Raw genomic sequence first — 14,278 nt, forward strand, 5'->3', positions numbered from 1 at the left:
CTATAGTTGCATGACAGAAGATCTGTTATGCTTTAGTTAGTGGTGGGTTTATTGTGATGTATATTATGAATAATAATAGGACACAATCATTAACTTGATTGAAATTTTAAATACTTTTTCATGGAATGTACTAAATTAATGCAAATAATATTTCTTAAAAATAACATGACCCTATGTAAATACAAGTCTTCATATATATAGTTTGTTATTTTTATATGTTGTTCTTTTATTTTTTAGATACAAGATAAGGTTTTTGCAATGCTAATAAGATTAAATTTTGGATCAATGAATGATGTTTTGATGTATCTATGGTTGATGATTTATTGATTTTGTAACATGTTAGTCAACTTCTAATTTATAACATTGTTGTTTTTCGTTAACATGAGACATAGGTTTTCCATGAACAAATTGTTCAATGTATGTCATCTCTTTTATTCACTTTGCATAATAATTACATATCAACCTTTGACATTTAAGAAAACATGTCTATATATTAAAGAAAACCCACATGATCGATGACATAAAACTCTTCAGTTTTTGCTATTCTACCTTTTAAGTAATTCTTGATATGAAATTCACTCCATAATTTCCTTCATGCTAATGTTAGTATATGAGAATGTAGTTGTATTGTGACCTTAATATGTTGAGTGACCGTGTTAAAGAAATCTCAATTCATTTATTTCTTAATCACTTGTTGGCTACTATGTTATGAGATTGGACGCAAGAGGCTTCTAGTTGCGTTACAAGTCTATTGTTGCGTTATAAATCTATTGTCTTTGTCTATTGTTGCGTCATAACTAGTATGTCAAATATTAAAAAAGTAATTCAAAATCAATGTAAAAGAATTTTAGAAGACAAAATCTATTTTTTTTTTAAAAAAAATTTAACTATGAAATAAAAGTACATAGGATACGTATAAAAGAAAATATTGTAATGTATACATTATGTGAGACTTCTAAAAAATATTAATAATATACTCTAACGGTTCCTTCTCAATCGGCTCTTTCACAATATATTATCCATTATTAATTGAATTTTATTGTTTGTTTTTAGATTGTATTCTTATTTTATAACTCTCTTTTCTGATTTTATAATTTATAATAAACTTTAATGAACAATAAAATATATATTAAAAACGTTTGAAGCTAAATGACCAATACTCCTAAAAATCATCATTGAAATGCTATTTAACACAAAGTAAAGTAAAGATAAAAGAAAAAAATGATAACTAGTGGTTCATACAAGACCATGAGTTCAATCCTTTGGAATGAGAACCCTACTTAAAGAAGAGGGCCAATTGTTATCCACGTTGCCTTTATTTTCCTACCATGAAAAATAGATAGCTAAATACTCAAACCATGTAAGCTAATTGCTTATTTTGTTTCAAACTACAGATCCTGTTCTCTCGTATATTAAATTAATAAATTTATAATTTTATTTATGGTAAAGCTTAAATTCATAAAATAAAATAAAATAAAACTAGAATTTTATATATACCTTAAATAATTTTTTTATTTTTTTTATATATATTAGTGCAAGGGAATAGAAGACACTATCTTGTGCCTAGGCCTTACCGAAAACTTGAGGCCAGGGTGAGAGTGTGGGTTTGTTTATCTCAAACAAAAACACTGCAAGAACAGAACAGAACAGAGGAAGAGAAGAAGCTCAAAATATGGCGGCAGAGTCATCATTGAGGGTGGCGACGACCACTCTTTGCAACCTCAATGGGTCTCAGAGAAGACCAACCCCTCTCTCTCCGCTTCGCTTCATGGGTTTTCGCCCTCGACCTTCTCACTCTCTCACTTCCTCTTCCCTCTCACACTTTTTCGGGAGCACACGCATTAACTCCAATACTCACTTTCCACGCCAACATGCTCCCAGAAGACCCTTTTCTGTTTTCGCCATGGCCGCTGATGGTATTTATCTCCTTTTCTCTAATAATTTGTTTTATTTTTTTCTAACTTCCTTTCTGCATCGCGACTACTCTAATGTTTTGAAGTGGACTTTGATTCTCGAGGGAAATCGAAATGAATGTTACTGGCACACTTCTTTTTCTACAGTTTCCGGTTTTCGTTTGGTTTGGTTCAATTCTGTATCGTGCTTAATATTTGTGTTATCCTTGAATTTCGGCTTCAGTTGTGATATTACGGAGAAAACCATAATTTGTCTGTTCAATTGAGGTTTTAGGTTAGCTAAGGTGTCTTTAAAGATAATGTTTTTTCGTATTTTGGTCCAATTTTATTCTGTAAGACTGTGAAATGTGGTTTGTTTTCTTTCATCCTTTTGGAAATGACCCTTTCTAACTTTGCTTCCAGAATCAAAGAGGAGTGTTCCACTGAATGATTATCGCAACATAGGTATCATGGCTCACATAGATGCTGGAAAGACTACTACGACTGAACGAATTTTGTATTATACCGGAAGGAACTACAAAATTGGAGAAGTGCATGAGGGAACTGCAACCATGGACTGGATGGAACAAGAACAAGAAAGAGGGATTACCATTACTTCTGCTGCAACCACTACATTTTGGAATAAGCACCGGATCAACATTATTGATACTCCCGGTCATGTCGACTTCACCTTAGAAGTGGAGCGAGCTCTTAGGGTGTTGGATGGAGCTATATGCTTGTTTGACAGTGTTGCTGGTGTGGAACCACAATCAGAGACTGTGTGGAGGCAGGCAGACAAATATGGGGTTCCACGAATTTGTTTTGTCAACAAAATGGACCGTCTTGGAGCAAACTTTTATCGAACAAGAGACATGATAGTAACAAATTTGGGTGCTAAACCACTTGTAATTCAGTTACCAATTGGTTCAGAAGATAGTTTTAAGGGAGTTATAGACCTTGTTAGGATGAAAGCTATAGTTTGGTCAGGAGAAGAGCTGGGTGCCAAGTTTGAGATTGTAGATATTCCAGAAGATTTTCAAGAGCAGGCTCAGGATTACCGATCCCAGCTGGTAGAAACCATAGTTGACTTAGATGACCAGGCTATGGAGAACTACCTGGAAGGAATTGAACCGGATGAGGAAACTATAAAAAAGTTAATTAGGAAGGGAACCATATCAGCCAGTTTTGTGCCAGTGATGTGTGGTTCGGCTTTCAAAAACAAGGGCGTCCAACCGTTGCTCGATGCTGTAGTTGATTATCTACCATCACCACTTGACTTGCCAGCAATGAAGGGCAGTGACCCAGAAAACCCAGAAGCGATAATAGACAGAGCAGCAAGTGATGATGAACCTTTTGCTGGATTAGCTTTCAAGATCATGAGTGATCCATTTGTAGGCTCCCTGACATTTGTCAGGGTGTATGCTGGAAAGCTAAGTGCTGGGTCTTATGTACTCAATGCAAACAAAGGGAAAAAGGAGAGAATTGGTAGACTTCTAGAAATGCATGCAAACAGCAGAGAGGATGTTAAAGTAGCTTTGGCAGGTGATATTATTGCTCTTGCAGGTTTGAAAGATACTATAACAGGTGAAACATTGTGTGACCCTGAGAATCCAATCATGCTCGAACGGATGGACTTCCCTGATCCTGTTATTAAGGTTGCAATTGAACCCAAGACTAAAGCTGATGTTGACAAGATGGCAACTGGTTTAATCAAGCTTGCACAGGAAGACCCTTCTTTCCACTTCTCTCGTGATGAAGAGATAAACCAGACAGTGATTGAAGGGATGGGAGAATTACATCTTGAAATCATTGTTGATCGGCTCAAAAGAGAATTTAAGGTAATATCTTATTCATTTTTTTAGAATTTTCAATGATCGGTATGCCTGGTTGTGCTTTATTAGCTGTTTTTCTCTTTGAAACTTTTAACTCCATCCTTGATGCAGTGCATGAAATAGTAACAATTAGAAGTAATAATAGTAAATAAACATGGACGTCATCACATTAGATTATAACGGAATCTGTTTGCTTGCACTTTGAATTTTCACCATTACCTGTAAAATAAGAACACAAAGGAGTAGAACCACCCTTGATAAAATCTCTGTATAGAGCATTAGTATTTGTCTGGTGTACTATTGCTTTCCTTTTTTTATATGATTGTTCTCTTGGCTTGACCTTTTCTTCCCTTCCCCATTTCTCTCTTCCTTTAGTAGTTTTATGCAAAATTATTTTTACATATTTTAAGGATTATGTAGCAATAAGATAAGTTTATGAAAATCACATTATCTGTATTTGTCAATGCAGGTGGAAGCTAATGTTGGTGCCCCCCAAGTAAACTACCGGGAAAGCATTTCCAAAATTGCAGAAGTGAAGTATGTGCACAAGAAACAATCAGGTGGACAAGGTCAGTTTGCAGATATCACCGTAAGGTTTGAACCCATGGATCCAGGTTCTGGATATGAGTTCAAGAGTGAAATCAAAGGAGGTGCTGTACCAAAAGAATACATTCCTGGGGTGATGAAAGGATTGGAAGAGTGCATGAGCACTGGTGTGCTTGCTGGCTTTCCAGTTGTTGATGTACGAGCAGTACTTGTGGATGGTTCTTATCACGATGTAGATTCAAGCGTGTTGGCATTCCAGTTGGCAGCAAGAGGAGCGTTTAGGGAAGGAATTAGAAAATCTGGACCGAGGATGCTTGAACCTATAATGAAGGTTGAAGTTGTTACTCCTGAAGAACATCTAGGTGATGTAATTGGTGATCTCAACTCCAGAAGAGGTCAGATCAACAGTTTTGGTGACAAACCAGGTGGCCTAAAGGTATGTTTAGTAACTTGGTTCTCTTGGATTATCTTATTAAACTTCTCCTTGTTGGATAGTTCTATTAAATTTGAAGGTACTGCTCGAAAGTTCTTGTGCTGTGTTGTTTGTAATTCTAATTTATGATCGATATTTATATTTTACACACAATTCTACTTTATGGAGCAACACCCAAAATTGCAATAAAGGGAAAGTGGGATAAAAAACCCTCCAAACATCACCCATCATAATCTCACAAAAGCCCCTATGGACATTCCCACGAGGTATGATCATAAAAAAAAAGAGTGTATACCACTTAGGGGACTGCTCTCTTGTTTATCAATGTGGTTGATTGTAATTGAAAACTTTTGCCTATCCGGTTGGTGAAATAGTAGGATTGAGTAGTGTTGATTCGAAGGTCTTGAGTTCTATTCTATCTGAGTCTTAGGAAATTTGGATACAAGTGAATAGGATGAATGAGGACAATATTCATGTTCTTTTTTCTTCAGTGGATTGTTTTGCTTTTATTTGGATTGGAGCTGGACTTATTCCTTTCTTGCTTTTGTTGGTGACAAACGCAGGTGGTTGATGCCCTGGTACCTCTTGCTGAGATGTTTCAGTACGTTAGCACACTTAGGGGAATGACAAAGGGCCGTGCATCCTACACGATGCAGTTAGCCATGTTTGATGTGGTGCCACAGCACATTCAGAACCAACTTGCCTCAAAAGAGCAAGAAGTTGCCGCTTAGTGTATTTGCTTGGTCTCCTAACAAGGAACTTCTTACCTTTTGATAGCTTTATCGTGTCCATTGTCAAATAGTTGGGTTTGTTTTTGGTATTTATTTATTGTATTTTTCCTTGTACAAATACAAGGTTAGCCAACTAAAATTTAAGAAGAAAAATAGGAGACGATTTTTCTTCCATACTGGAGAGAGAATGAACTGCTATGGGGCTAATAATAGTGCATTTTTTGTTGTTTTGAGGGGAAGAACAAAGCGTGCAAACTTGGATTCGCAATCTATTCGGAGAACCCAAAATACCTACCTTTTGTTTTTAATACAAACTACAATTCAAATCTGTGTATAGCAGTACGTACTGAGTGATTTTGAAAACTTAATCACCTAATTCTGGTAGCACTGTCTCCATTTGATGCAATCAATGATAGATAAGCAACATTGTTTGACTAACTAATAGTGTAGAAGTTTGAATTTGAAGGCAAAAATACTACAATGCGAAATACTATCTTAAGAAAAGAAAAATAAACCATAAAATAGCTTAGAATTGTATAGGAAAAATTGTTGTAAAGGAAAAATTGCTGGAAGACTTGTGTTATTTTTATTAGCAATAAAAAATCAATAAATGTTATCATTTCAAGTATAATTTAACCTGTATAAAAAAGAAATTTAAACCCTAAATCTTCTTCACTCAAATCCAAATCACTCTACTATACTTCTAAAAACAACTCACCTGACTCGATCAGAGAACTCACCTAAAAGAACAAACCTACCTATAGAAAAAAAAATCAACAAACCATCCTCATACAGACCAGAGAAAGACTTGGTAGTGACCCACGACCATGACTTTAATTGAACAAAGGCAAAAACTTCTGATCAGTCACTCCCCTTTTAAAAATTACATTGTTCCTATGCTTTCACAACTCACTTACTACTGTAATCCAAACCGCTCCCCACACATCAACTGGAGCATTACTGAGCCTGAAGAGGGAAAATTTCAGCAAATGAGCGTTGTGAGACACTAAATGCATACCAATCCATTCTAAACAATGACTATAAACTAGTCAATCAAATCTACACTCGAAAAACAAATGTCGACAGGACTCCTCCATCCCGCGTAAACTACACAAAAGACTATCTATCACAATCTCACATTTTTCCAAATTGATCCCGGTGACTATCTAATTCTCCGACACCCTAAATCCTAAATCTTAAACTCATCTTTAATTCAACAAGCGTAAAACTAATTTCCTGATTTCGTTTCCCCCTAATGAGAACCCAATATTCATTCCCGCACAAACAGCCAAAACGCCAGACATAGAACTGGTCTATGGTTTCTCAATTCTTACAATACTAAAATCCAAATCAGCAACTACCAAAATTACGAACCTGCTTTATCTAAGTATATTGTACAAATGAAACCAAAACTGTCGTTCCCAAAGAAAAAAAAACTTAATACAAAGTTGGACAGTAACTAATCCGCGACAGAACGCAGTACGCACCAGTAGAGAGTAAAAATAAACTGCATTTGACATGCTCAGAATATGAATTCACCAGGACAAACTTTTCCAACACCAAATTATCCTCATTTTTCAATCCAATCTATCTATTTAAATTTATCAAGTAACTGGAAAATACATTTGTCAGTTATTTCTCTACATGACTGCCATCTTCAATCAAATTCATCTCATCTGGACAATCCCAACACTAATCAGCTTTTGAATTGTGCTCATCACCATTGGTTCTTTGTATGTTCCTGTCTAGCTCTGGAATTTTCCTGGAAATCAATTAATACCTGCATTTATGCCCAAATCTCGTTAACATAACCAGTCCTTCTTTTACATTGCCCAAATCTCATACGGATCTACCTTGCATGTTGTGCACTGATGAAGGAGAATTGTTGGATATCCTCGTTCCCATAAAAAGAAAGATCCACTAGTGTCCTATTTGATTCTCAACTCACACTTTGTGACTTTAGAAAATGTTATTCCACACTAATTCAGTAATCTAGTAATCAACTTATCATCCAAAATCCATTAGGTTTTTAAATTTACAAATCAAGTCTTTTACCAACCAAAAAACACCACGTCTACGAGATGTGTCATCTTGATAAAGTCATCTCGGTTTATCCTATATTTTTTCGCACTTTCAAACAACAAAAGTTTTTTAATAACTTAGTTATAATAAATTAAATTAAATCTTAATGAATCTTTATGAATAGATACAGATTACCTGTTACCTATGTATCAATTTTGTTAATATGTACGTTTTGATTTAGTTTTACCTAAAAAGAAAAACTTAAATCTTGAAATTTTTTATAAAATTCTATTTTCTCCTTAAAGAATTTATTGATGAAGAAATGTTATATTAAACATTCATTTTCTTTAACTTAATAAACATTTTGGTTATAAAAAAATCCTGTATAGTAAAAACATAAATTCTCAATTAAAATTAAACAAATTATTAAATAAAGTTAATTTGAAACATAATTAAGAAAAAAATGTGAAATATTTAAAAGTTATTTACTATTTGACCAAAACTGAAAACAAGATACAAGATACAATAATCACAAAAGACAATTTAAGAAAATCTTATAAAAGATCTTACCATTAGTTATAAGTGAAACGGAACGTGAACCTCTTTTAACCCTTATACATGAAAAAACAACAACAAAGATACATATACTTCACATCTCCAAGTAATGTAAGATAGTAAAATGCAAATTAATAACACAAACTAAGCGCGATGGGGAGACATGGTTTTCTCTTGGATTTTAAGAACACAATTGGTTGAACCAACTCTGGGATATTCCCTTGGTTCAGCCTCCACCAACTTCATTGATAGTTCAAGCAACATATTAGATAGTAAAAAACAAATAAAGGAATTGAAAAAGGTAAAAAAAAAACATATAAAGGGATTGAAAAGTTTAAAAGGAAGAGAAAATAAAGGTGATGATGGTAGAGAATGGGGAAGAAGAGGGAGAAAGTGGTGTTTTTGAAGAATGTATAATGGTGGTGGAGGATTTGGAAGTTGTTGCATTTGCATTCAGAATAAATTTATGAGTAAGAAGGTGATGGCAACAACTTACCTAACCCAAGTTGTAGCCAAGAATAAGCACAGTGGGCCTACACAACTTAAATCAATTACATATTACTCTAACTTAAGCCACACATATATAATAGAAAATCTAAAGTCTCAACAACGCATAGCCACATATAGCCACTTCAAAGTTGAGACTTGAAAGACAAATTCTGATTAAAACACTTAAGGATAACATTCTTTGTTGGATTAGTGGATTCATTCAACACTGAATTGATTAGCCATAAAAATATCTGGTTTAGAATAAAAGACTTGAAGGGTCTCTGTGGTTTCATATAATCGCGTTGTCATTCGTTAACGAAAGAAGCAATATTTTATTGGACACGAAAAAGATTATGAATATCACCACAATTGCAAGTGCTAGATATTTTCGTCGTCCCTATTTTTATTGATTTGGAAGAATCACGACCTCAAATGTATTTACTATCGATATGGGACTAATATGAAGAGTTGCGTGCGTCAACTTGAGAGGTGCATTTTCTTTTACATGGTTTTTGTGTTGTTTATAATCTTTTAGGCTTAACAATTACTTTAGTTTCACGGTTTTTTTTATTTATTTATCAAGATTCATTTTTCGGATCATTTAAAACAGGGTTTAAAATAGTTCTCCAATTGGAAACTATCACTGTTTTGGAAGGGTAACATTGATTTAAATTTAATGAATAAAAACCCAAAATAGATCTTTTAAAAAATAAATGACCAAAATAAAATTTAGTAAAATGATAAAGGATAAAAAATATTTTAACCTATAATTTTTTTTTCTTTGCTAATATTAATTATGAAATAGTGTAAGATATATAACAAATATATTAGCTATTTTTTTATATTATTTCATTTAGATTATAAAAGAAATTGGATGATGAAATTTCCATAAAATTATCTCATTTTTAAGATAATGATTTACCTTATTTTAATAACCTATTTATATTAGCGTTTTAAAATAATTTCTCATATTATTTTACCATTTTATCCCTTAAAATAATAATAATAAATTATATTATGACTACAATTTTTGAAATCTTATTTTACTGTTACACTTCTTTAGATTATCTAATGTATATTTGTTTATTGTTTATTGTTGTTTTAATTTTCAATAATTTATTTACTTTTAATTAATATTTATATTTTTATTCAAAATAATAAATATTTTAAATTAGAATACAAATATATTTTACACAAATATTATTTAATTTTTAATTTATATAAAAAATATACATTTATAATTATTAAAAATATTTAATTACTTAGTATTAACACTAAAAAAAATCATCAAATAGAAACTAATTTTAGAAAAAAAAAATTGGTTTCTAAATTAGTTTTTAAATTGATATCTAATTAGTTATCAAAGTTTTAACTACCAATTATTTAGATAACAAAATTTGGTAGCAAAAATCTTGGTTGAAAATTAGATACCAATTTAGAAACCATTTAACAATAATAGAAACTAATTTAGAAGTCAAAAAGTTTTTTAATCTCTAAAATGTTCTCTAATTTAGTCACTATAATAACTAATTTTTTTTTTTCTAAAATTGTTTTCTATTTCATGATTTTCATGTAAAATTTGATTCTATAATTAATTGTATTTTTATTTATTATTTTACAATTTTAAACTATAGTTTTATCAAATACTTTTAGCTTCTTGTTTCCACCGTAAATTAAATTAGTATTCAAACATAGTTTAATTTTTTTTATTATAATACAGTTAATTTTTTTTTTTAATCAAAAGGAATGTGATAGTACTATCTGTTTGTGCTTATCTAAAATTATTTTACTTGATGTTATTGCTAAATAAATATCATTAATAACACACGAAGCAACTTATGCATGTCACTTCCAACCCAAACTTAGTTTAACGTAAATCGTAAGAAGACAAACAAACAAGCAACCTTCTCCTGAATATAAGATTATTAAAATATTAAACAAAATGTTAATTATTAATTATTATTTTTGTCGCACAAAATAATTATAAGAAGTTAATAATTTTTTGTTAATACATAATTAATAACTAAGTCTTTTTTCTTAATTACAAAATCGAGTCTTTAATTTATTATTATTCTCTTAAAAAATAAATTCTTTATCTTTCAAAGTCAGCTTCTTATATTAATTAAAAAAGTTGAAGATAATGTACTGATAATTTAAAATAATTTTACACTTTTACATTTATTTAGTTATAAATTATTATTGATACAATTTTGAAATAATTATTGCGAATTCATCATATTTTGTTATATATTTATAATTGGATAACTATAAAGTTAGTGTATTACGTTTTTCCTGTTAAAAAATAATCTTTAATTTTCTTTAGTTTAATATTTTTTGAGTGATGATGTTTTCATGAAAATTTATTTCAATATAAATTTATATTTGAATGTTCTTTTGTATATTTTTAAATGATTTGTTTTGAAATCCTCTCTCACTAGGAGAACATATTTGTATTGTCATTTAACAAATTATTGTTAAGGAAAATGATAGTTTGAAAACTTAAAGAGTTGAATAATTTTTTATATTAGAAATAAGTATATATAATAAAAAATATTTTTGTAATTAAATAATATGAAAAAATATTAAAATAATAATATTGTGAGTTGTAATGTGGTTGTATAAAAAATACGAGTTGTTAATGTATCATTTACCTTTAGTTATCATCATCTTCTAGTGTTTATGTGAGATTGTTTAGTATATGATAATATCTTATTAGAATATTCAATATATTGTTTTATGCTTATTTTAGTAGTTTTATTTATATTTAAGTATTTTCTTATAAGTATTTTTTTTCAAAATTAAGGTTTGTATTTTTAGTTTTCTTTTAATTAATGATTATTTGGTCTTAATTTTTTTATATTAAAATTTATTAGATTATCTTTCATATTTGTTTTAAATAATGTATTTATTTCAGTTTCATTGTGATAAACTCATTTTATATTTATATGAGGTGAATATATTCAAATTTATTTGTTGATATTCAATTTATTTGGTAGATCGAGATCTTACTTATTATTATACAACCCCATTCTACAACCTCTCAGTCTTGAACTATAAGACTTGCTTAAGGTATGTCACAATTCTACCTATCACTATATAACTCCTCATTCTTGAGCGAAAAAACTTGTTTAAAGTATGTTAAAATCTTACCTATCATTTGGCAATTAAGACTTGCTTAAGATAAATAAAATTTCTACCTATTAGTACATAATCATTCAGTCTTGAGCAATAAAACTTCTTTAGGGTAGGTCTAACTCTTACCTATCAGTACAAAATTCCTGTAAAAAGAGTTGCTTAAAATAGGTCAAAATCATATTTATTGTTGCTTGGTGTTGTTCATCATATTTAGGGTGAGTACTATGTAATCTCATTGGAAAATCTTACTTGATGTAGAATGGACACTAAATTTTCTTACAAAAACTAACATGACATTCACAAGACCACAAAATATCCAAACTTCTAGGTTATCTTTTTTTTTTGTCACCAAATAATTGTCAGTTGCCTTTATGTGTAAAAAAAAAAAGAACCACTAGTACAAAAATCATAAACCACGACTACGAATAACAACACTTGATAGGAAACCATCGTAACAAAAAGTACGCTGGCAATTCTGTAAATAATTTGAATTTTCGGTGCAATATAATGACGATTATAGCTATAACCGTTGTTAATAATGGATAAAGGGAGAAATAACGATGGTTCTCCCACCTAACCGTCATTACAAATGATTTTTTGGGAAAAATAACGACAGTTACCCACTTAAATCATCATTATACAGGTAATTAAAAACGAAAATTTGCGCGCTCTCACACTCACTCACTCTTGTTCTCCAACCCCCGCACCCTCACTTCTTCTTCTCCATCCAACGCTTCGCGTTGTCGCCTCACTACAAGCCTTCTTCCTCCACAATCGCCTTCTCCCTCCGCACTCACTACCTAACACTACAACCACCACATCATCTGAATGGACCCATCTCCCCTCCATGCCCCCAAGCTCTCTTCGGCGCCTCTCTCCCTCTCCACCACAGTCAACATTGCTCTAGCCCTCCTCCACACATCAAACCTTCGCGCACGTTGAAGGTTAGTATTTTTAGGATTTTAAATTTTTGAATTAATATTTGCATGTATGCATTGATTAGTTAATAGTTTAGTTTTTGTGGGAACTTGATTTAATATATATTTGATGGAGGAGTCCTGACATTGAAGAGAAGAGTGATAGATTTGGAGTTGGTAAAAATTAGCATGAAAAAACATCAAACGATCATAACTTTTGAGTAAGAAGTCGGATGAAAATGCGAAAAAAAATGAAAGTAGCTCGAAACGAGGTAACGAATCATGTGATCTGAAGGGGATTGGGGTGGACCAAAATTCCAAAAAGCTACCGCCTACTATTTTTTATTTATTTTTAAGTGTTATTTAGGTATTTTTTTGGTATTTTAAGGCTTTAGTTCCTATACTTTCACTTGTCAGAAACTTCTTAAATTTTGCATGATGTTTCCTAGTATAAATTAGATTTATCAATCATTATGATTATATTATATTCACAAATTTATTACTCATACATTACATAATGTTATGTATTCTAACATGAAATCTTATTATTTCAATGTTTATTTTGGATATAACATGTTGAGTGAGAGTGCAAATGCAAAAAAACTCACTTGAATGCACCTTAAGGTAACCATGTATAATTATTAAACTTTAGGATAAATGAATTATTAGAATGACATAAAATTTTTTCATATATTTATATAATTTTTTGTAGAATGTTATATGTACTAATGTATTGTATGTAGACTTTCATATTACATCATTATCGTGAAAATTTGATATTTTATGTAAGATTAGAGTATATATATATATTACTAAAACACTTTTTTTTTAAAAAAAAATACATCTATAACGACGATTCCACCTAAAAAAATCATCTTAAAAACATTTATAACAACCATATTTAAAAATATTTTTTTTTTAAAATTTTTTCATTGTTTTCAAAATAACAACAATTCTAAAACCGTTGTTAATATGATTTATAACGACATTTCTAAAATTATTGGTATAAACAATTGATTTACATTTAGAATAACAACTATTCTTTATATACATTTTTCTAGACTAGTGAACTACTTAAAAAAAAATACTTTAACATAAATCACAAAATAAATATATGTATTATACTCCATTCATATACCTTGAGATTTTCATGTATCATAATTAACTTACTTTTAAAGGTATGGATTTGTGTGATGATCTTATCTAAATTTTGGAAGTATGATAATTTCATTAACCATCTTAATATTTATTAATAACTAATCTTATTTAAATCTTTTTAAGTTAGGAGTTATCCTCAATTTGCTAGGTGTACTGGGTTATGCATAAAAGACAATTATGAAGAGTTGGTTGTTTATTGATATTGATAACTGATAAGATAAACTATCTTGCTTATACAGAATAATGACCAAAAAGAAAATATTTAGTGATGGAAAATAATTGGTTAAATATGAGGAAGAAAAGAAAAGAGAAATAATATATAATGTTAATTAAGGACGTAATTATTAAGCTATATGAAATTATAGAAGAAATAACTTTAAAAATAGAAAAATGGTACAGATACATGCATGCCGTCTTTATTTTGGGAAAGTCGCTGCATTAATCATAGAGCACCTAAAGTCTGCCTTTCAGCTGAAAAAAAAATCGACACAAAGGTTTGGTATAGCTGATGCCACTCCAAGCTTAAAAGATAATATATATTATTATAATTTTCTTATGAATTTATCTT

General features: G+C 30.5%; 1 protein-coding gene and 1 long non-coding RNA gene across 3 annotated transcripts; one reads left to right on the forward strand and one right to left on the reverse strand.

Moving 5' to 3' along the window:
- Positions 1–1,311: 1,311 nt before the first annotated feature.
- LOC137808036 (elongation factor G-2, chloroplastic) lies at positions 1,312–5,762 on the forward strand. Of its 2 annotated transcripts, XM_068608933.1 has the most exons (6): positions 1,312–1,360; positions 1,534–1,916; positions 2,316–3,730; positions 4,194–4,706; positions 5,267–5,447; positions 5,486–5,762. In XM_068608933.1, the coding sequence occupies exons 2-5, from the start codon at positions 1,673–1,675 to the stop codon at positions 5,432–5,434; spliced, it is 2,340 nt and encodes a 779-aa protein (XP_068465034.1). In that variant the 5' UTR covers positions 1,312–1,360; positions 1,534–1,672; the 3' UTR covers positions 5,435–5,447; positions 5,486–5,762. The 2 variants fall into 2 exon arrangements, with proteins under 2 accessions (XP_068465034.1, XP_068465033.1); XM_068608932.1 differs by having other exon boundaries at positions 5,267–5,762.
- A 1,162-nt stretch (positions 5,763–6,924) lies between these two features.
- Positions 6,925–8,450, reverse strand: LOC137808037 (uncharacterized). The gene is made up of 2 exons (XR_011080641.1): positions 7,288–8,450; positions 6,925–7,214 (listed from the first exon to the last, which is right to left on the reverse strand). It is a non-coding gene; the product is annotated as an uncharacterized lncRNA (long non-coding RNA).
- Between the last annotated feature and the right edge of the window lie 5,828 nt (positions 8,451–14,278).

The sequence above is a fragment of the Phaseolus vulgaris genome, chromosome 3 (genome assembly GCF_000499845.2).
Source record: "Phaseolus vulgaris cultivar G19833 chromosome 3, P. vulgaris v2.0, whole genome shotgun sequence".
Taxonomy (NCBI): Eukaryota; Viridiplantae; Streptophyta; class Magnoliopsida; order Fabales; family Fabaceae; genus Phaseolus; species Phaseolus vulgaris.